The 16,361-nt window shown below is 37.8% G+C and overlaps 1 protein-coding gene across 1 annotated transcript in view; it reads right to left on the bottom strand.

Annotated features, from left to right (window-relative positions):
* Positions 1-16,361, bottom strand: part of CPNE8 (copine 8) — a 110,034-nt gene that overhangs the window by 21,330 nt on the left and 72,343 nt on the right. Inside the window, exons 12-13 of the mRNA XM_086739963.1 lie at positions 10,741-10,794; positions 7,581-7,642 (exon numbers count right to left, since the gene is read on the bottom strand). Coding sequence (XP_086596089.1) covers positions 7,581-7,642; positions 10,741-10,794 — 116 coding nt within the window. The remainder of the gene's footprint in view (positions 1-7,580; positions 7,643-10,740; positions 10,795-16,361) is intronic.

The following is a 16,361-nucleotide window of genomic DNA, read 5'->3' as shown; positions in this document are numbered from 1 at the left end:
CTAATCTGCTTCCTTTTCTAGCTGTGTCTGCAATGAGAACATGCTTGAAATGATGCTATGCATAAAATCTTTGGACAGGGTATCATAGGTTTTGGCAGTGGATTCTTCCATGTGAACATAGCCAATACTTTGAGTGAACATATCAAAGTAATTCTAGGAAGAGAAAAGTAAAATCTGGAAGCAGGACTTTAAAGATCTGTAGCTGGAGCAGTAGCTAAATAAAGCCGTTATCGTGCATGGATCAATTGTTAGCACAGAGTTATCCTCAGAAAAATTAATCATTAACAGACTTTTACAGAGTGACAATCCACTTATATGCAGTTCTGTTCAGCAGCTTCCTTGAGGACAAAATACTGTTGTTCTGGAAATAATCTCTTAGCTGGTAACACTCTATTAGGAAAAAGAGTTTGTATGAATTTGAAAATTCTTTTTTTTTTTTGCTCAAATTGAGTCTTTTACATCTTCCTTCAATTTTCTGCCTCTCGGTGTGGGCAACTATGAACTTAATGACCAAATTATCAAAGATTAAAGCTCTCTGAAAGTTACTGAACAGATTTAACTCATGTGCATTTAGATTAAACATCAACAATCTGACACCTGGCCTTGCAGTACTGGTTTTACTGCTCAAATAACCTAACATGTCCAAAGAAAATACTGTTTATTTCACAAAAAGTAGAGTATGAAAAAAAATTCACATGGAATCATTTTATCATACTGATTACAAACTAAGCTAGGTTATGGGTGGACTCTGTCTCCAAAAAGTGATAAAAGGCTAATAATGCCTACAGTATCAAGGAGAGTCCTTGGAACGTGGTCAGCCTGGAATATGTCTAAAAACACTGTGGCCTCAAGATGGACTCGAACAACAACAACAAAAAAACTGCTGAAAGCTGCTGCAATCTCCGAAAAGTTCAGAGACCTAAGCTTTATGTGAGAAGTTTTCTGCCAATACTTCTGTGTTCTGTTTTATGCAGTTTCACCCAAAAATTTTGAGTGGCATGACAAGGCAGATTTTGTTTGATCTGTACCCAAATGTCAGGCTCTGTGGCTTCTTAATCACAATGTCCTTCTGCACTGTCAGTTAGTTGCAAGAATAAAGGCTCTAAGAACTGCATGTCAACTGGTTTTCTACCACCATCACTACAGCATGTAGAAAAGGTGTCTTCCTCAGATAAGAACAGGTTAGGAAAAACAACAACAAAGTCTAATACAATAGCATTTCTAGATTTATGCTTAGACTCTTTACTGGCACTGCTAAGCAAAATTGCTTTTGGGTTATACACTCCCTGTACTTAAATTTTGAGGACTTTGGTTCAGTGCAATGTTTGAAGAGTAAAACAAGACTCCTGCAAGCATGACATGTCAAGCACATTAAGTACAGAAATCCTTCAGTGTGCTGAAGAATGTGTCACTGAGGAAGAAGAAAGCCCTCAAACAGCTTTCCCTCTGCGTAAAAACAGTAAAACTTATTTGTAAATTCATTTCCTGGATCAGCTACTCTGATGCAATTGGTAAGAAGAAATAGAGTTCTGCGGATTCTGAATTCAAGACAGAAAAAAGAGGAAGCACAGTAAAAGATTAAAAAGTAAAATGGCTAAAGATCGTAAAAGAAAAAAATATTAAAATCACATCTAATGGCAAAAAGAACAAAGCCAATTTTCATATGACTACAGGTAAAAACTGAGAGCATCAGTTTCTGGAGTATTCCTCAGAGTAGTGTATTTGTATTAAATGTATACTGCTGCAGACAGCAGAAATCCATCTGGGAAACTAGAAAAACATCCTCTCATTTACAACCCACTGTAATCTGGACTACGACTTTTGTCCAAGCAGAAGAGGATGCATATTATAGTACCTACCAATTTGACAACTATAAAAATAATGATAATGTCTACATTTCTAGCATTTGTTTCCATCTGTATGTATATTTTGATGATACTGCTACAGAAAAACATGAAAGAGCTTAAACCAATTACTTGACTTCAACAATTCACAATGACTGTATATAAATTAGATTTCAGTTTCCTAAATATAAGTTCCTAATGTTATTTTAAAGCCCCCAGGGCTACTTGACCATGGAAGTTTCTGTGAGTCTAAAATGGCATTAAATGCCTATGTAGTTCAGGAAACTGGATCCCACTCTTAATGCAACTGTGACTTTGTATTATGGACTCATAACCACAGAGAACACCACTTACAGAGGACCAGGAAAACTAGAACAAACTGTTAAGGCAAATATCAGTGATGTTGCAAGGTCATGTGGCTTTGCACAAGAGTCACTAAAATACCAACATCTGGCTAGGCAGGCTGAGTTGCTGAATGTCCTGTCCCAAGGAAAAACTCAGGTATAATATCCAACCACAGCAATATGCCTGATGGATTCAGCGCTGGATAGATAGCAGCTACTATGCCACAATGTACTTAGTATAGAAAGACATGACCTAGTTGATACTTGGACAGGTGATTTAACTCTATACTACCATGAGAAATGAAGAAAATGTCTTAAAAGGAACAGTAATCATAGAATCATAGAATGGTTAGGGTTGGAAGGGACTTTCAAAGGTCATCTAGTCCAACCCCCCTGCAAGGAGCAGGGACATCCCTGACTAGATCACGTTGCTCAGAGCCCCATCCAACCTGGCCTTGAATGTTTCCAGGGATGGGGCATCCACCACCTCTCTGGGCAACCTGTTCCAGTGTTTCACTACTCTCATTGCAAAAAATGTCTTCCTTATACCTAGTCTAAATCTCCCTCCTGCTAAAAAGGGCTTCTGACAAGCCCCCTTTAAGTATTGAAAATTTTATATATAAATACATAGTCTTATTATTCCTTATTATTCTCCAAGGATACAAAAAATATATGGTAAAGCCTCCAAAATATGTAGCTATAGCAGCCCTTGCTTCATAACTGTATCCCACACCAGGTCTCCTGCAAACATCAAATATGTGTTTGTTTCTTTGGGATGAAAATAGCTGTTATGAAAGGAGTTCTAAATTTCCATTTTAACCATCAATGATTCAGTACAGTTCAGTTAAAAATGTATGTCCAGAGCACTTAGAATCCAAACAATGTGTGAGTGTTCAAGGTAAGGCTTTTAACACAATGTGAGGAAAACATTTCCTCTTATCTTCCACTAATCTCGACAGAAGAGATGATCATATTTTTGAGTTGCAAAAAGATTCAGCTTCTGAATTTTATTGATTTACAAATGCCTAGAATAACTTGTTAGCTCACTCTCTATCTCAATATGTCAAACAGGCTAGAAACTTCTGCACAGAAATATCCTTTCTGTTCCTAAGTCTTGCAACTTTTTGGCTCCTGGTCTCTCTTACAGATGAAAACAGTGCAGACTATAAACAAACTGTTTGATAGTCATTCCTGTAAACAAGGACAATTTCAACTGCATTCCTCTTGAAGGCAATATCCCTTATATTCCTGCGCTTATTAATATATTTGGAGATGTTTTGATAGGAATATGTTATTAATTGCTCAGGGGCAGGAGAAATAATATTTTGAAATATACATTAATTTTTAGCACAATGTACCTATTTTAAATGTAGAAAGGCCAGTATGGCAAAATATGTGGTTAAGCATCAAGATGTAAGGAAAAATCAGCTACTAAGATGGTACCTCTTGATACAATATTCAGATGCCAGAGACATCCACCTCTTTTGTCCCACACTGCTATAAAATTCACTGTTATGTAGTAAAACAAAATTAGAATGTACAGACAAACGTCTATTTAATTCTTCAAAGCTCTTGAAAAAACAAGTCATATTGATGATAGTTATAATGGAATATCCCAATTAAACAGATGCAGATCCAAAACATAAATGAAATCAATACCGTAATCCCAATTTGTCACAGTTAAAGCTGACAAGATTTCCATTAAATCAGCATTATGTTTAGACACCTCAAATCAATTACATTGGAAGTTCTGAACATGAAGTATTTCATAAGCACCCTTTTATGGAAAAGCCAATATTGTGCCTATTGCAGAATCAGTGTTTTCTTCCCCTTGCCTAACTAAATGGAAGAAAAACAAGGAACTAAAAAAACAATTTTAGAGGACAAACTTGATGAGAAAACAGACTGATTAATGACAAAAATCTTCTCTTCCCCCTTCCTTCAAAATCTATCAACTGAACTGCAACTGATACAGACTAGTATTAAATGAGATGAATAAATGAAGAGAGAAAACAAGAAATTACTCTGAGTGTCAGCCTCCTGGTCATGTTCCCAAATAACAAAACTGTATAGGTTGCAGAAGAAAAGATAACATTTTATACAAGTACTTCTACAGTTTTCACTGGCATGTACTTAAAAATAACTGTATGAATCACTAAACAAGATTCTATATAAAATAATTAAATGATAAGCATTACTGCTTGTACTTTTAAGCACAGAGCATTCTACTGAATTATACTATTTTTATATTAAAGAGAGACTTCTTTGATTTGCAGTTACAAAGATATATACAAAATATCAGTAAGAATAACAAAGTATTATTTGTATTCAAAATTTCTATTATTTGTCTACAGAATGCAGATATTTAGGTTTATTAACTTGTATTGTAACATGTCAGTGAGAAATGGGGTAAACCACCCTAAAAAAGATTACATACGCACCCACTGTATCCTTTTCTTTCTAAATTTAGATATAAAACTTAATTCCTCAGTTCCTCATATACCCTCTTCTTGTAGAGATGAATTTTGAATGAACAGGGAATAAGATGGGTTGTGGCATACATGTACAGCATGCTCGAAGAACAACCAACTACACTAGAGGCAAAACTGTTTCTTCATGTATCTGTGCATAGATACCCTGCATGCAATACAAACTTTTGGTAAACATGGATGGATGGTCGTTTTCTACTTCTGTTAAACTCCACAACAGAAATGTTCCTGAGAAAGGCAACAGCAGTCCTAATAGAAGCAACTTGTTTCTCTCAAACTCTAGGACCCTCTACTAAAACCAACACTGGCACAAATCAGAAGAGCTCCACAACAGATTAACCATGACTGTTCATACGGAAATCATATCCAGAACCTTGACGCTTTACGTGTTCTGTTATCTCAAGTAGGTGTCTATCTGTTACTCACAGTGATTCAAAGCAGGAACAACAAGCCATACTGATCATTGGAAAAGGACTCAGAAACAGAAATAACTGGTTTTCTAACCATGGCAATCTAAACGCCTCAGGAGCAGTTTGTCAAGCAAATGTTTTGTAGCATATAGAGTTAATATATTCTTCAGATGTTAAAGATGCGGTAGTACGTGACAGTATGCCTGCCCTATATTAGGAGGTTTTACCTTTGCTAAATCGTAACAGATTCTAATGCAGCCAGCAACTGAATGAAATCTTCTCTGAGGAGAATCTGCAGAATACAAAGAGTGAAAACCTAGACCAGAAGTATTCCAGTAAAAGGGTTTCCAGCTAACTGGAGGTAAGGATAGCAATTCTAGAAGAGCTTGATAGTTTGCAGTCCAGAAGCATCCTGGAACAAAGTGTAGGAGTCCTGAGTGTACTAAAAAGCCTTTTAATGGCCCTAAACAGCCCGCCAGCCCCCATCCCATTTGCTCAGGAGCCCCATTTCAGCTCCGCCTTCAGTCCTTGCCTGAACTACATCAGAGGAGTAGGGGTCTGCAGCTCAGCCAAGCCCATGTTTGGCTATGGACTCCAGTAATCCAGAACCTGACCCACAGACTGATTTCCCGGCTTGACCTCCCGTGCCTTGCCCACCATAGGCCTGCCTGGCAATCACTGGACCTGATCCTGACTCAGATCTGTGGTTTGCCTTTCCAGCCTGACCTCGGTCTGCCTCATCACCACAAACTTTCCTGAAGATCTTGGACTCTTAATTGAACCTAGCCACCACCTCCAGGCCTGCCCTGCTTGCCTTGCCCATGTACTGTGCAACTGGGCCTTGGCTGGTGAGAGCTTGCCCTGCCAACCATTCTACTCAGCTCTGCTCTGAGCTCCCCAGCCATTATGGGGCGGGACGGCTGCTCCCTGGCACACAGCCCCTTCCCTCTGCTAATGTGTCCCTCAATGATGGGCCCATACAACTCCCTCTGAAGGTCACCAAGAACCATCATGTATACCATACAACACTAAAACCAAACAATCAAATCTGAAATGGTGTAGAGGCTCTGCATCTTATCCAAATGAGAAAATACATTCAGCCAAAGAGCAAGCAAATGAGCAAGTCAAATCACAAATTTCTGCAAACATATTGAATAATTTTAAAGATAATACATCTATATCTGTGTTAAAAACTCTAATTAAGCATTCTCATTTTTAAGTACTATGCATAAAATATTATTGTCAGGCTTAACCTTAAGGAGCCAAAAGACACAGTGTTTTGAGACACGTCACAGACTGAATTCACTCTTGGTGAAAATATGTATTTTATTGTATGGCGATCGAACAGCAGGGAATTTGGATTTTCTAACTTTAAATTTTAAACTGTTTGGGAGAACTGAAACATTAAAGAGGCTGGTACTCCTTGAGAGAGAAAAAGATGACTCTCTGCAGCAGTCCATGGCTTAGGGTCAACAGTTTGGAGTACATCTTAACAACGATCCATTCCCTCTACAAGTTATTAGTTCAGTATGGAGTACAACCTTAGGCTGCTTTTTTTCAAAACCTTGAATGCAATGGCAGTTGAGATAGCTTACTGACAGTTCCTCTGTAGCTAACAATTATGATTGGGGGCATCACTTTAACTTAATGAACTTCAGTGATGAAAGTGTTAGGAATAAACCTCAAGCACATTCTTATCTGTAGAACTACCGCTGCTGGGAACAAAGGTAAAGCTCTACACTGCTACTGTCAAAACACAACACACTTTTTATTTCAGCTGAAGCCTCGTTGAACACTGTCACAAAAAAATTACTTAACTTGTTTCTTCACAGGCAATCAATGCTCTAAAACAAATGTAGAATGTGTATTCAGACTGTAGCCCTCAAAAATCCATAGTAAGTGCCTAGGAATGTATAACAAAATATTTCCATTTATCTTAGAGAAGAATTGTGTTCTGGTAGGGAGGTTAGGAATCAGGGATTTCTGAGATTCAATCCCATTTCCAGGTATGTTCTACGGTAAGCCATTTGATGCTTCTGTCTCTACTTCCCTTTTGAGAAAATGCTGATAAATGATAAATTGCACATGTTATAAATTTTACATAATTAGTATTGAAAACATGCCTTTGAAGGGGAAAGACTCTAAACAAATGCCAATACTAAATATACCAAAGGTCAGTGTATTCAGAGGAAATAAGGGACCATTTTACTAATTTAATAGTATATAGATAATTCCCTTTTGGTTAATCAAATTTTCACTGGCTGATGAGAGGTTATTACTCAATCTCAGTGTTTTACTACCGACACAGATTCCAACATTATAAGTGAAGTTCCAATAACTATCCGCATGTCTTATCTAGGAAAGTAGAGCCTCTAAAATGAGGAAACAATACAGCTCTTTACAGATACTACTTAGTGCAAAGTACATATATAAATTACTAGTGAATTACAATGAGACTGTGAAAACAAGAAAGATTTGTTGCCAATCACATACCCGCCTTTAATATAGTCAAGGAATGAAACTTCTGTTTCAATTAGGAAGGAAAGCAATGTTACCTGAAAGCAAACAAGAGAGAGTCAGACATGAATTGTCATTTCCCAGCTGAACAAGCAGAGACATAAGCACAATGTTTTTGGAGCTCTATCCTTGACATAATTTCCTACAGTATTAGGGGGAAAAAAAAGAAGATTAAAAAAAAAAAAAGAAATCATTTGAATAGGCAGTTCTTGAAAGAGAAGAGACAAGAGAAAAATTTGGAAGTCTACTACATTTTTTTTTTTTTTAAAGCAAAAGGTAAGGCATGGAAAACTGTATTCCAGGGCAGGTTACCACATGCATGTCTTCTGATCACTATGCACTACACCTACACACGAATAGAGGCTAGATGATAATGCATCTATTCTATGATTACTTCAACATTGTTTAAAGAACTCAGTTACAATTATTTATTATTCTGTGATTCTATGTCATTTCTTATCTCACATTAAAAGTGGTATTGAGTATTGACGCAAGCCAAAAATGTAAAAATCTAGTAAGTTATACATGCATACGAAATATACAAAAATATATAAATATATAAAATATATAAAAAATGTGAAGTGGCATATCTAAAAAATGCCAAGATAAGAAATACTTTCAGTCCTAGCTCTTATCATTCACAAATTATATAGGTCCAAAACATAGGCAGTGGTCTAAAGGTATTACTGGTATTACTTCCAGCACTCAGGTCACAGAAGTATAAACTCAAGTGGCAAAGATCCAGCATTCAAGATCTTTATATACCGCACAACATTTATGAAGCAAATAATTAATTTCAAATTATTTTCGTTTTATTTACAAAGTGACACAAAACTCTCTTACAACATAAGCACATCAGATAGTCAGTGAAAACTGCTTAAGTAACTACTCCAAGCAAATTCACTGATAATGATATAAGGCATAAGAAGGGGATGGAAGTTCATAACAAAATTTTATTTGCCTCCAACTGCAGCAAAACAAACATTGAAAATATTCTTATGTTGTAATGTGGACACAGAATGAGATTACAGGTAATAATTTTGTCTGCTATTGTACTTCCTTTATCACAGGTTCTCTGTGATTCTTAGTGACTTGCAATGTTTAAAATCAAATTACCCTTCTAGTTGAGAAAAGAAGACCATAACAAAGTTCTACCAGACTATTAGTAGTGTAGTCTTGCATATAACACTGATATTTCTATGCATTTTCCTACTGCACATAGTAATTTTAATGGTTCGTCTGCTATTACAGCTTGTCATCTTGTTCCTAATCAGTTTAAGCAAATGTTTTCAGTGAATCTAATTTAAAAAGGTAAAAAATAGAAAGAGACAACATCCTTCCAAAGTGGCCGAAGTGTTTATTTCCATACAGACAACAACTAAGAGCGTTGCAAGTTTTATACAGTGCATTTTAAATTTCACTACGTGGTTTTGTTTAAAACTAATAATGTATTCTGAAACATTTCTGCTTAGTGTGTAGTTTCTCTGTCTGAATTTAAAATGATCCCTTAAGTAATAATAAACTGAGATGGCTACTGTATGTACATATTTCCTTAAAAGCAGCAGTGAGATATCAGTCAACAATCTCTATCAGTTTACGAAAAGTTTTCCAGAATCCAGCATTCTATTAGAGAGAATGATGGTCTTGGTGCATGGTTTGGAAATTTACAAATCTGTGGGATAAAGAATATCTTGGGTGATTGACAGGGAGAAGAAAAACAAAACTGCAGGCAAACACATAGGAAAGTGACAATTTGGGGACGCATAAGGGAAGCCTGAAGGACTAACAGAAGTAAGGGTAAATAGGTGCAAAGAGGACTTGATAAAGAAAAGAAATTACAAAATCAACAGTAGACAACACTGGTAGAGAAGGAAAGAGAAGAAAATTGCTAACAACTGTTTATTGGAAGTTTCCATGTAATTTGAGACAAAGGATAACAACACACAGTTAATTTTGTATGTCCAAACATCAGTAAAATATGTTGTTTCAAATGTAGACAGACAGATGTGAAGGTGTTAAAATATTTTAAACCAAAATCAACATTTGCTTAAACATGTAAATGCATTTTTTGCTCTTCTGTACCCTAATCCAGATTTCATACCTACAATTTTGAATACACTTACTTTTAGTATTGATTTTAAACAATCACTTTTCCTAAGTTTGTGAGGCACTGATTTAGAGTAATAATAATAATTTTAGCACACCAAGTTATCGTAAAAGGACTTTGTTAGTAAAAAATAAATTATCTAATGAATCAGATCTTGTACGGCAAATTTTCATGGACAAGTTACTTCTGCCTGTTTTGTACAATTTAAAGCAGAGGTACAAGGTAAGTGTTTATTTTCCTACTGATGAACAGACTTATACAAGGCTGTGAGAATGACAAATCATTCCTTCAAGACTACAGCTCAAAAAGAATGTAGCCCTGCTGACTTCAGTGGAACTGCTCAGTGGAAAAAAAAACCTCACATGCTGGCTGTGTTTTCAAAAAACATATCTTATATTTGATTAGATTTTCCAATATACAACTCTTCAACATTTATCTTCAGTTTTTTGTAAATTATGTTTTGAACATCACAGATGTCAGAATATGGAAGCTGAAAAAGTGCTGAAAGGAATTGCTAGCAAATGGTTCATAAAACAGAATATGGAATATGAATGAAAGGACATTAAATTCTCATCCCAAACTATATTAACAGATCTGTCAACATAAATTTACAAAAACCTGTTGGTAATAAAAGATGGTTAACTCTTTTTGGTTTTGCCATGATATGCATACTAGCTTTTAGTGACGCTAGCTCAGCAGCTACATTTTAAAAGAAAATTTATTCTTAAAAGTGCAGATAGGTTTCAGATTAAATTATTGGACTGAACACTATTATTTTTTAATAATTTAACTGAAATTTTGGCATAACTAATTTTGAAAATCATTGGCAACTTGACAGCACACTTGGACATAGCTTTTATCAGACTCTTCAAATTAAAAAAAAAATCTGAAAATAAATGCTGTATAACAGTAAACAGTTTATTGTTGTGGCCTTCACATAAGGTTCTAATTCCGTTAACTTACAAGTCAACTACACTCTGTTCCAAAAGAAGAGAAAAGCATCCAGTAATATGAAATATAGTTACTTACTGTTCCAGAATTAACGTACTTTTTCTTTTTTCCTTTTTTCTTTGGATTTATTACCTAGAAAAAACATACAAATATTAAAGCAGTATGATTTATGAGTTAACATAAAGATAAGTGTTCAGATACTTTCAACATAGGAAAGAGTCTATTTTCAGTGGATTCTAAATTTATTCAGCATACTGTTTACTTATGCACCTCAATGCTGGGATATATGCATATTTCAAAACCTGTGAATTTATCTTCATGGCACCTGCTAGGTTAGCCAGTGCTGTTTTTTGTATTTGATGAACAGGGGACTGGGGCAACAGAGGTGAGAGCATTCATTAAATCTGAGTGGTGTTCAGAGAAACACTTCTTTGAATTTTCACAAGATCCTGCCTTTTTCTGCATTCCTGATTCCACGGTACGCTGGTTCCAGCGTACCATGTGTCGTGGTTTTGTTTAGTGAGGGGGGGCCTAAGGTGGTAGCTTCTGTAGGAAACTGCTAGGAGTCGCTCCCCTTTGTTCAGTGGACTTGGCCAGGCCTAGGGCGGACCTGCTGCTGGCCAAGGCCGAGCCGATTGGTAGCAGAATGTCCCGTGATAACGCCTGTGCGATAACGTATTTAAGAATGGGAAAACAGAAAAAAAAAAGAGAGAGAAGAGAAGATGTGAAGAAGCTGAGCAGGGGCAGAGGCACAGAGGGGGAGGCGCAGGCCTCATGGGCCTTGCAGGCCTCACCCTCTGGCCTCTTGCCAGGCAGCCGACTGGGCCCGACTCAGTCCAGCCCAGCTGCAAGAAGTGGAGAGGAGATGAGAAGTGAGTAAGATGTAAAAAAAGATCCTGAGAGACATCTACCAGCAGCCTGTTGTGAGGAATGGCTGCAGATGCCAAGGTCAGTTCAGAAGGAGGGGGAGGAGTAATGCGGCTCCTGGCCAAGATTCCCCTGCAGCCTGTGGTGACGACCATGGTGGAACAGGTTGTCCCCCTGCAGCCCATGGAGGTCCACGGAGGAGCAGAGATCCACTTGGAGCCCGTGAAGGACCCCGTACCAGGGGAGGTGGATGCCTGAAGGCGGCTGTGGCCCGTGGAGGGCCCGCTGGGACAGCTGTTCTAGAGGGACTGCACCCCGTGGAAGAGATGACCCACGCCGGAGCAGTTCCACGAAGGACTGTGGCCCGTGGGAGGGACCCCATGATGGAGCAGGGGAGGAACGTGAGGAGTTCTTCCCCTGACCATGAAGCAGCGGCGTGAAACAACGTATGATGAACTGACTGCAACCCCCATTCCCTCTTCCCCCCTGTGCCGCTCGGGAGGGGAAGGTAGTAGAGATAATGTAAAGCTTGGGAAGAGGGAGGGGTGGAGGGAGGTTATCTTGTTCTCTGTCTCATTCTCCTGCTGTTTGTAATAATAAATGAATAGTTTTCCCCAAGTCGAGTCTGTTTTGCCCGTGACGGTAACTTTAAGGATTTCCCCCTGTCCTTATCTCAAACCTCGAGCCGTTTTTCCTTATATTTTCTCTCCCTGTTCTCTCGGAAGGTGGGGGGAGTGAGAGAGAGACTGCGTAGTCTGGTCCTGATCAGGGCTGAACTATGACACCATGTCACCACTTCTTCATCTCACAATGCACCTCTTCACATTCCAGTTAATCTGTTTCCATCTTCTCCTCAGTATTAGTTGAGAAACATGAGAATTGTTCCACTCCTAGTTTCTGTATTTGGTGCAATGACAGGATTTGGCTGACAGAAGAGCAACTGGGGGACAGATCATACTGTCTTGGAATAGAAACTGGTTAGCAGTTTCATAAAAATGGTACAGACCACCACTTGACTGACATACAGGAGTTGTGGGGGCTCAGAGCACTCCTCATATTTAAGAAACTTCATGGAACTGGACTACAAAGCATTAAGCAGTTTTTTTTCAATGTATTGAACCCACACCTGTAAAATTTCCCACTGTAGTCACCAATAAAAATCATTTCCCTTCTGAATAGCTACCCATTCAAAGGCAAGTCTCAGTCAGTTTCATTACATACGCATTAAAATGTACTCCTGCTTTTTTTCAAAATTGCACTTGGAATTGGAACTAAAGTATTATTTTGTTAATTAAGTTGATCAACTATCTCCTCTATTACTAGGAAACTCAAATCCTTGTGGCTTACTGCCAAGTTTTACTGTAAACTACTCACAGATGTTCTGTGAATGACAAGGAATGAAAACATTCCCAACTGAAATCTTACTCACTTAACTGCTATAAAATATTTAAACAATTTTGCCTGAAAATTGGAAGAATAGTAATCCATGTCTTCCAAAAATTATCTCTCCACCCAAAATGAAATTACATTTAAAGACCATATTCCTTGCACAACACAGAACAGCTGTGAAATGTAAGGCAGAAAGTGATAACTATCATTTGAGGTCTTCCCAAACAGGCTAAATGACAGTGACGCTCTTTCCTTCCAGTATTCATAAGCCCTTTAACACTTAAAAAAACCCCAAATAAGCCCTGTCCTTCCTATTAACAGTGTCTTGACTGGTGAGCAATGGATTAAATCTGTGTAATGGTGGTTTATACACAAAGTAGTAATTTTGTTGAACCAGAATTCTAGCCAGAAAGCGGCTCCTGCTGACAATTGCCCAGAAGAGGAAGATGAAGGTAACAGACTGCCTGCCTGCCCTGTGGCCCTGCATTCACAACTCTCCAGAATCCAGTGGTCAGGCCTGACTTAGCAGCATATTTCTTGCCAGCAGTCATTAAATGCCAAAACCAAGATTCATCTGAATCTTCTGCTTCAGGTAACTTGACAATTGGCTTCTTAGGAATCGCTAGGAAACGCACTAGAGCTTGGAGTGAAATACCATGGGAAACAAGGCATCTACTTGGTATCAAAAACGAATTGAATCACAGCTTCTCTCTCTCCTATAATTTCAGGTATTAAAACTATTACAATATTTATGTGGGGTTTTTTTTCTGCAAGTTTCAGGTAATTTTATAAATAAACCAGTATTTTTTTTTAGTCTTTGAAAGCCTTACATCCCTGCAGTAACCTAGGAAGCTACATGAACTATTACCTATTAAAAAAAAAAAAAAAGAGTAAATTGAAAACAGCTTCTTATAGCAATGTTTCTAATCTGAAAGTATGGGACACCCACTCAAACACTAATTTCTCTAACTGCCATGGGTCAGTTAGAAAGTTTGCAAATGCAAACCAATTCAAAAATAATTTGTCCAGTCTTTTCGTTCTGATATTGCACAGACTGATCAAGTAGAAGCAGTACCAAAGTACAGAGGATTGCAATGTGGGGAGGTAAACATGGGATGCTCAGGAAATGAATGCTACTGCTGGAAGTAAGATATTGATACTATATTTAAGAAACTGCAAAATGACTTAAGATATTATGACAGAATATTCCTGGAAGGGTAGCAGTCATGTCAGTGATACAACAGGAGAGGACATTTTCACTGCACATAGTCATCTGTGTTGTGACACTATCCATAGGAAACTGCTGTAAATTACAGTAACTCTGGGGTTGATCTTGCATCTAAATAAGAAGAAAATCCATGGCTTTCATTTTTCTTTGTCCTGCTTTGAGTACCTTTGCTCATTTTCAAAATAAAAGTGCAGCACACATTTGCAGCACATACTCTCCTTCCCTACCTGGCATTAGCACTTGCCTAAACCATCATATTTGTCACCACCTATATTGGGGATAGGAAATCTTACAAAATACTGAAGTTTAATAGCAGCAGCCTGTGACCAATTAAAGGATTGGTTAAGGAATAACAAAGATCTGCACACCATACAGAAAAAAAACCAGGCTATAGCCACATAGGCTTGTCTTATTCTTAACAAGAATATCCTTCGATGAGGAAGAAAAGAACATTTCAGTTCTGAGAGATATCGTGCGTGCAAACTGCATGGTGACAGAACTCATGGTGCAAAAACAGAAACTGACCTAAATCCTTCAAAAAGCATACCTACAAATCAGAAGAAGGTCTTAAGCACTTATTCTGAGGGATAGAAGAGGTCTTAAAATTAAACTGTCTACCAGGATAACCACGACTAATTAGCTGGATTTCTCTTACATCTGAATTGCCCTTGAGAGAAGTAGAACTGAGAAGTTTCAATCATGGGATTAAGATTGCATGAATGAAGATCTTGCAGACAGGCTTGTAAGGAGTTTCACCAATCTGGACACATATATGAGTCTAAATTCAGGAACAGGCTCTCCTACCAGTACGGACAAAGAGGAAATAGAACCTCAGTCCTCAAGACAACTAATCATGGAACCATCCCAAAAGCAACTACAGCCCACATGAATCCACAAGTCATCAGATGGCATCACACAGCAGAACTACCTGAACTACCTGCAGTATAATTTGAAAGCAAATTAGCTGCTAATTTGAAAGAGGAGATGCTCATACTAACAAGACTACATTAAGGGGAGATTTGGTGGAAAAAGCTATTCCTGTTCTTTGAACGGCACATATGACCATTGTTGATGTTGGGGAGCCTTAGATATTACTTTCCCCTGGGGAAGGTGAGGAGGGAGGGATAAGATGAAAATCTTGTCTTCTGGTAACACTGAAGATCAAGGATAGAGTCACTAAAGAAATACCAAGAAAAATATCACATACAATGTCCCAGGTAGAAGCTGGGAAGGAGCTCCAGAATACAAGAAAGAAGAAATACTTTAGAGACTTCCAAAACAACAGAGTGAAAAAAAAAATGTTCAGGGCTTTATTTTTTCTCCAGTTCCTATACTTGATCTGCATTACGTAAGACAAGGTTGAAACCGCTGATGCAATAAGAGGACCCCTTTTATGCTACCGGAACTTCTAGAGAGTGGGAGGACTCTATGTAAGATAACATTTTCCAAGAGACGGCTGCTTTTAACTAGAAACTAGAATAATCCTGCTGGTAATCGGACCTAGGAATGGGCATTTGTACTGTGGTGTGGTGACAGCAACCTATTGCATGAGGATAAGAGTCAAGGTCTAACCCAAAAGAGCAAGGCTTCAAGAACCAAGGCAAAATGAAGGCAATTTCTAGTAGGATGCACTGTTATGTTTCCTATCTTTCCCTTAGGCACTTTGGCAGATGCTGTTTTTTCCTGGGTTATGTTCATTATTCAACTGATTTAAGCATCTTGTAAGTTCATTAGAGAGGAGACTATAGCCTCTTCAATGTGAAAGAAAGGAAAACACAACTAAACAAGAAAATAGACCATTCCTGTGTTTAATACTATTTATACTCTCTGAAAGGGACAAAAGATCTCATTTTATAATCAGTTTATTTTTATAAATGACCTGTCAAAGACCTGACAGATATACTGTTTGGAAACTGTAAAAATGCACACCGAAAAAGTCCACCTCTAACAGACAGTTCTTTGGGTTCATGACTCCATGATCTGAAGCACTGGACATGAATTTAATACTTGAACTCTACTAAAGTTCCTCTGTTCCCAGTACACAAACACCTTACATACAGCACAGACTGTACCTTGCCTAAACAGTAGCTTTCCTGTGTTGTATGAATGCTCGTAGTATCCAGACATGAAAGACAGCAAAAATGAGAACAGAACTGACTGAGGAACACAACAAAATAGTGAACTTAAAAATAAAACCAAGGTGGCTTTTTGCAAA

This window comes from Chlamydotis macqueenii, chromosome 1, assembly GCF_036417535.1.
Source record: "Chlamydotis macqueenii isolate bChlMac1 chromosome 1, bChlMac1.mat, whole genome shotgun sequence".
Taxonomy (NCBI): domain Eukaryota; kingdom Metazoa; phylum Chordata; class Aves; order Otidiformes; family Otididae; genus Chlamydotis; species Chlamydotis macqueenii.
This window is presented reverse-complemented; position numbering and strand designations above follow the sequence as displayed.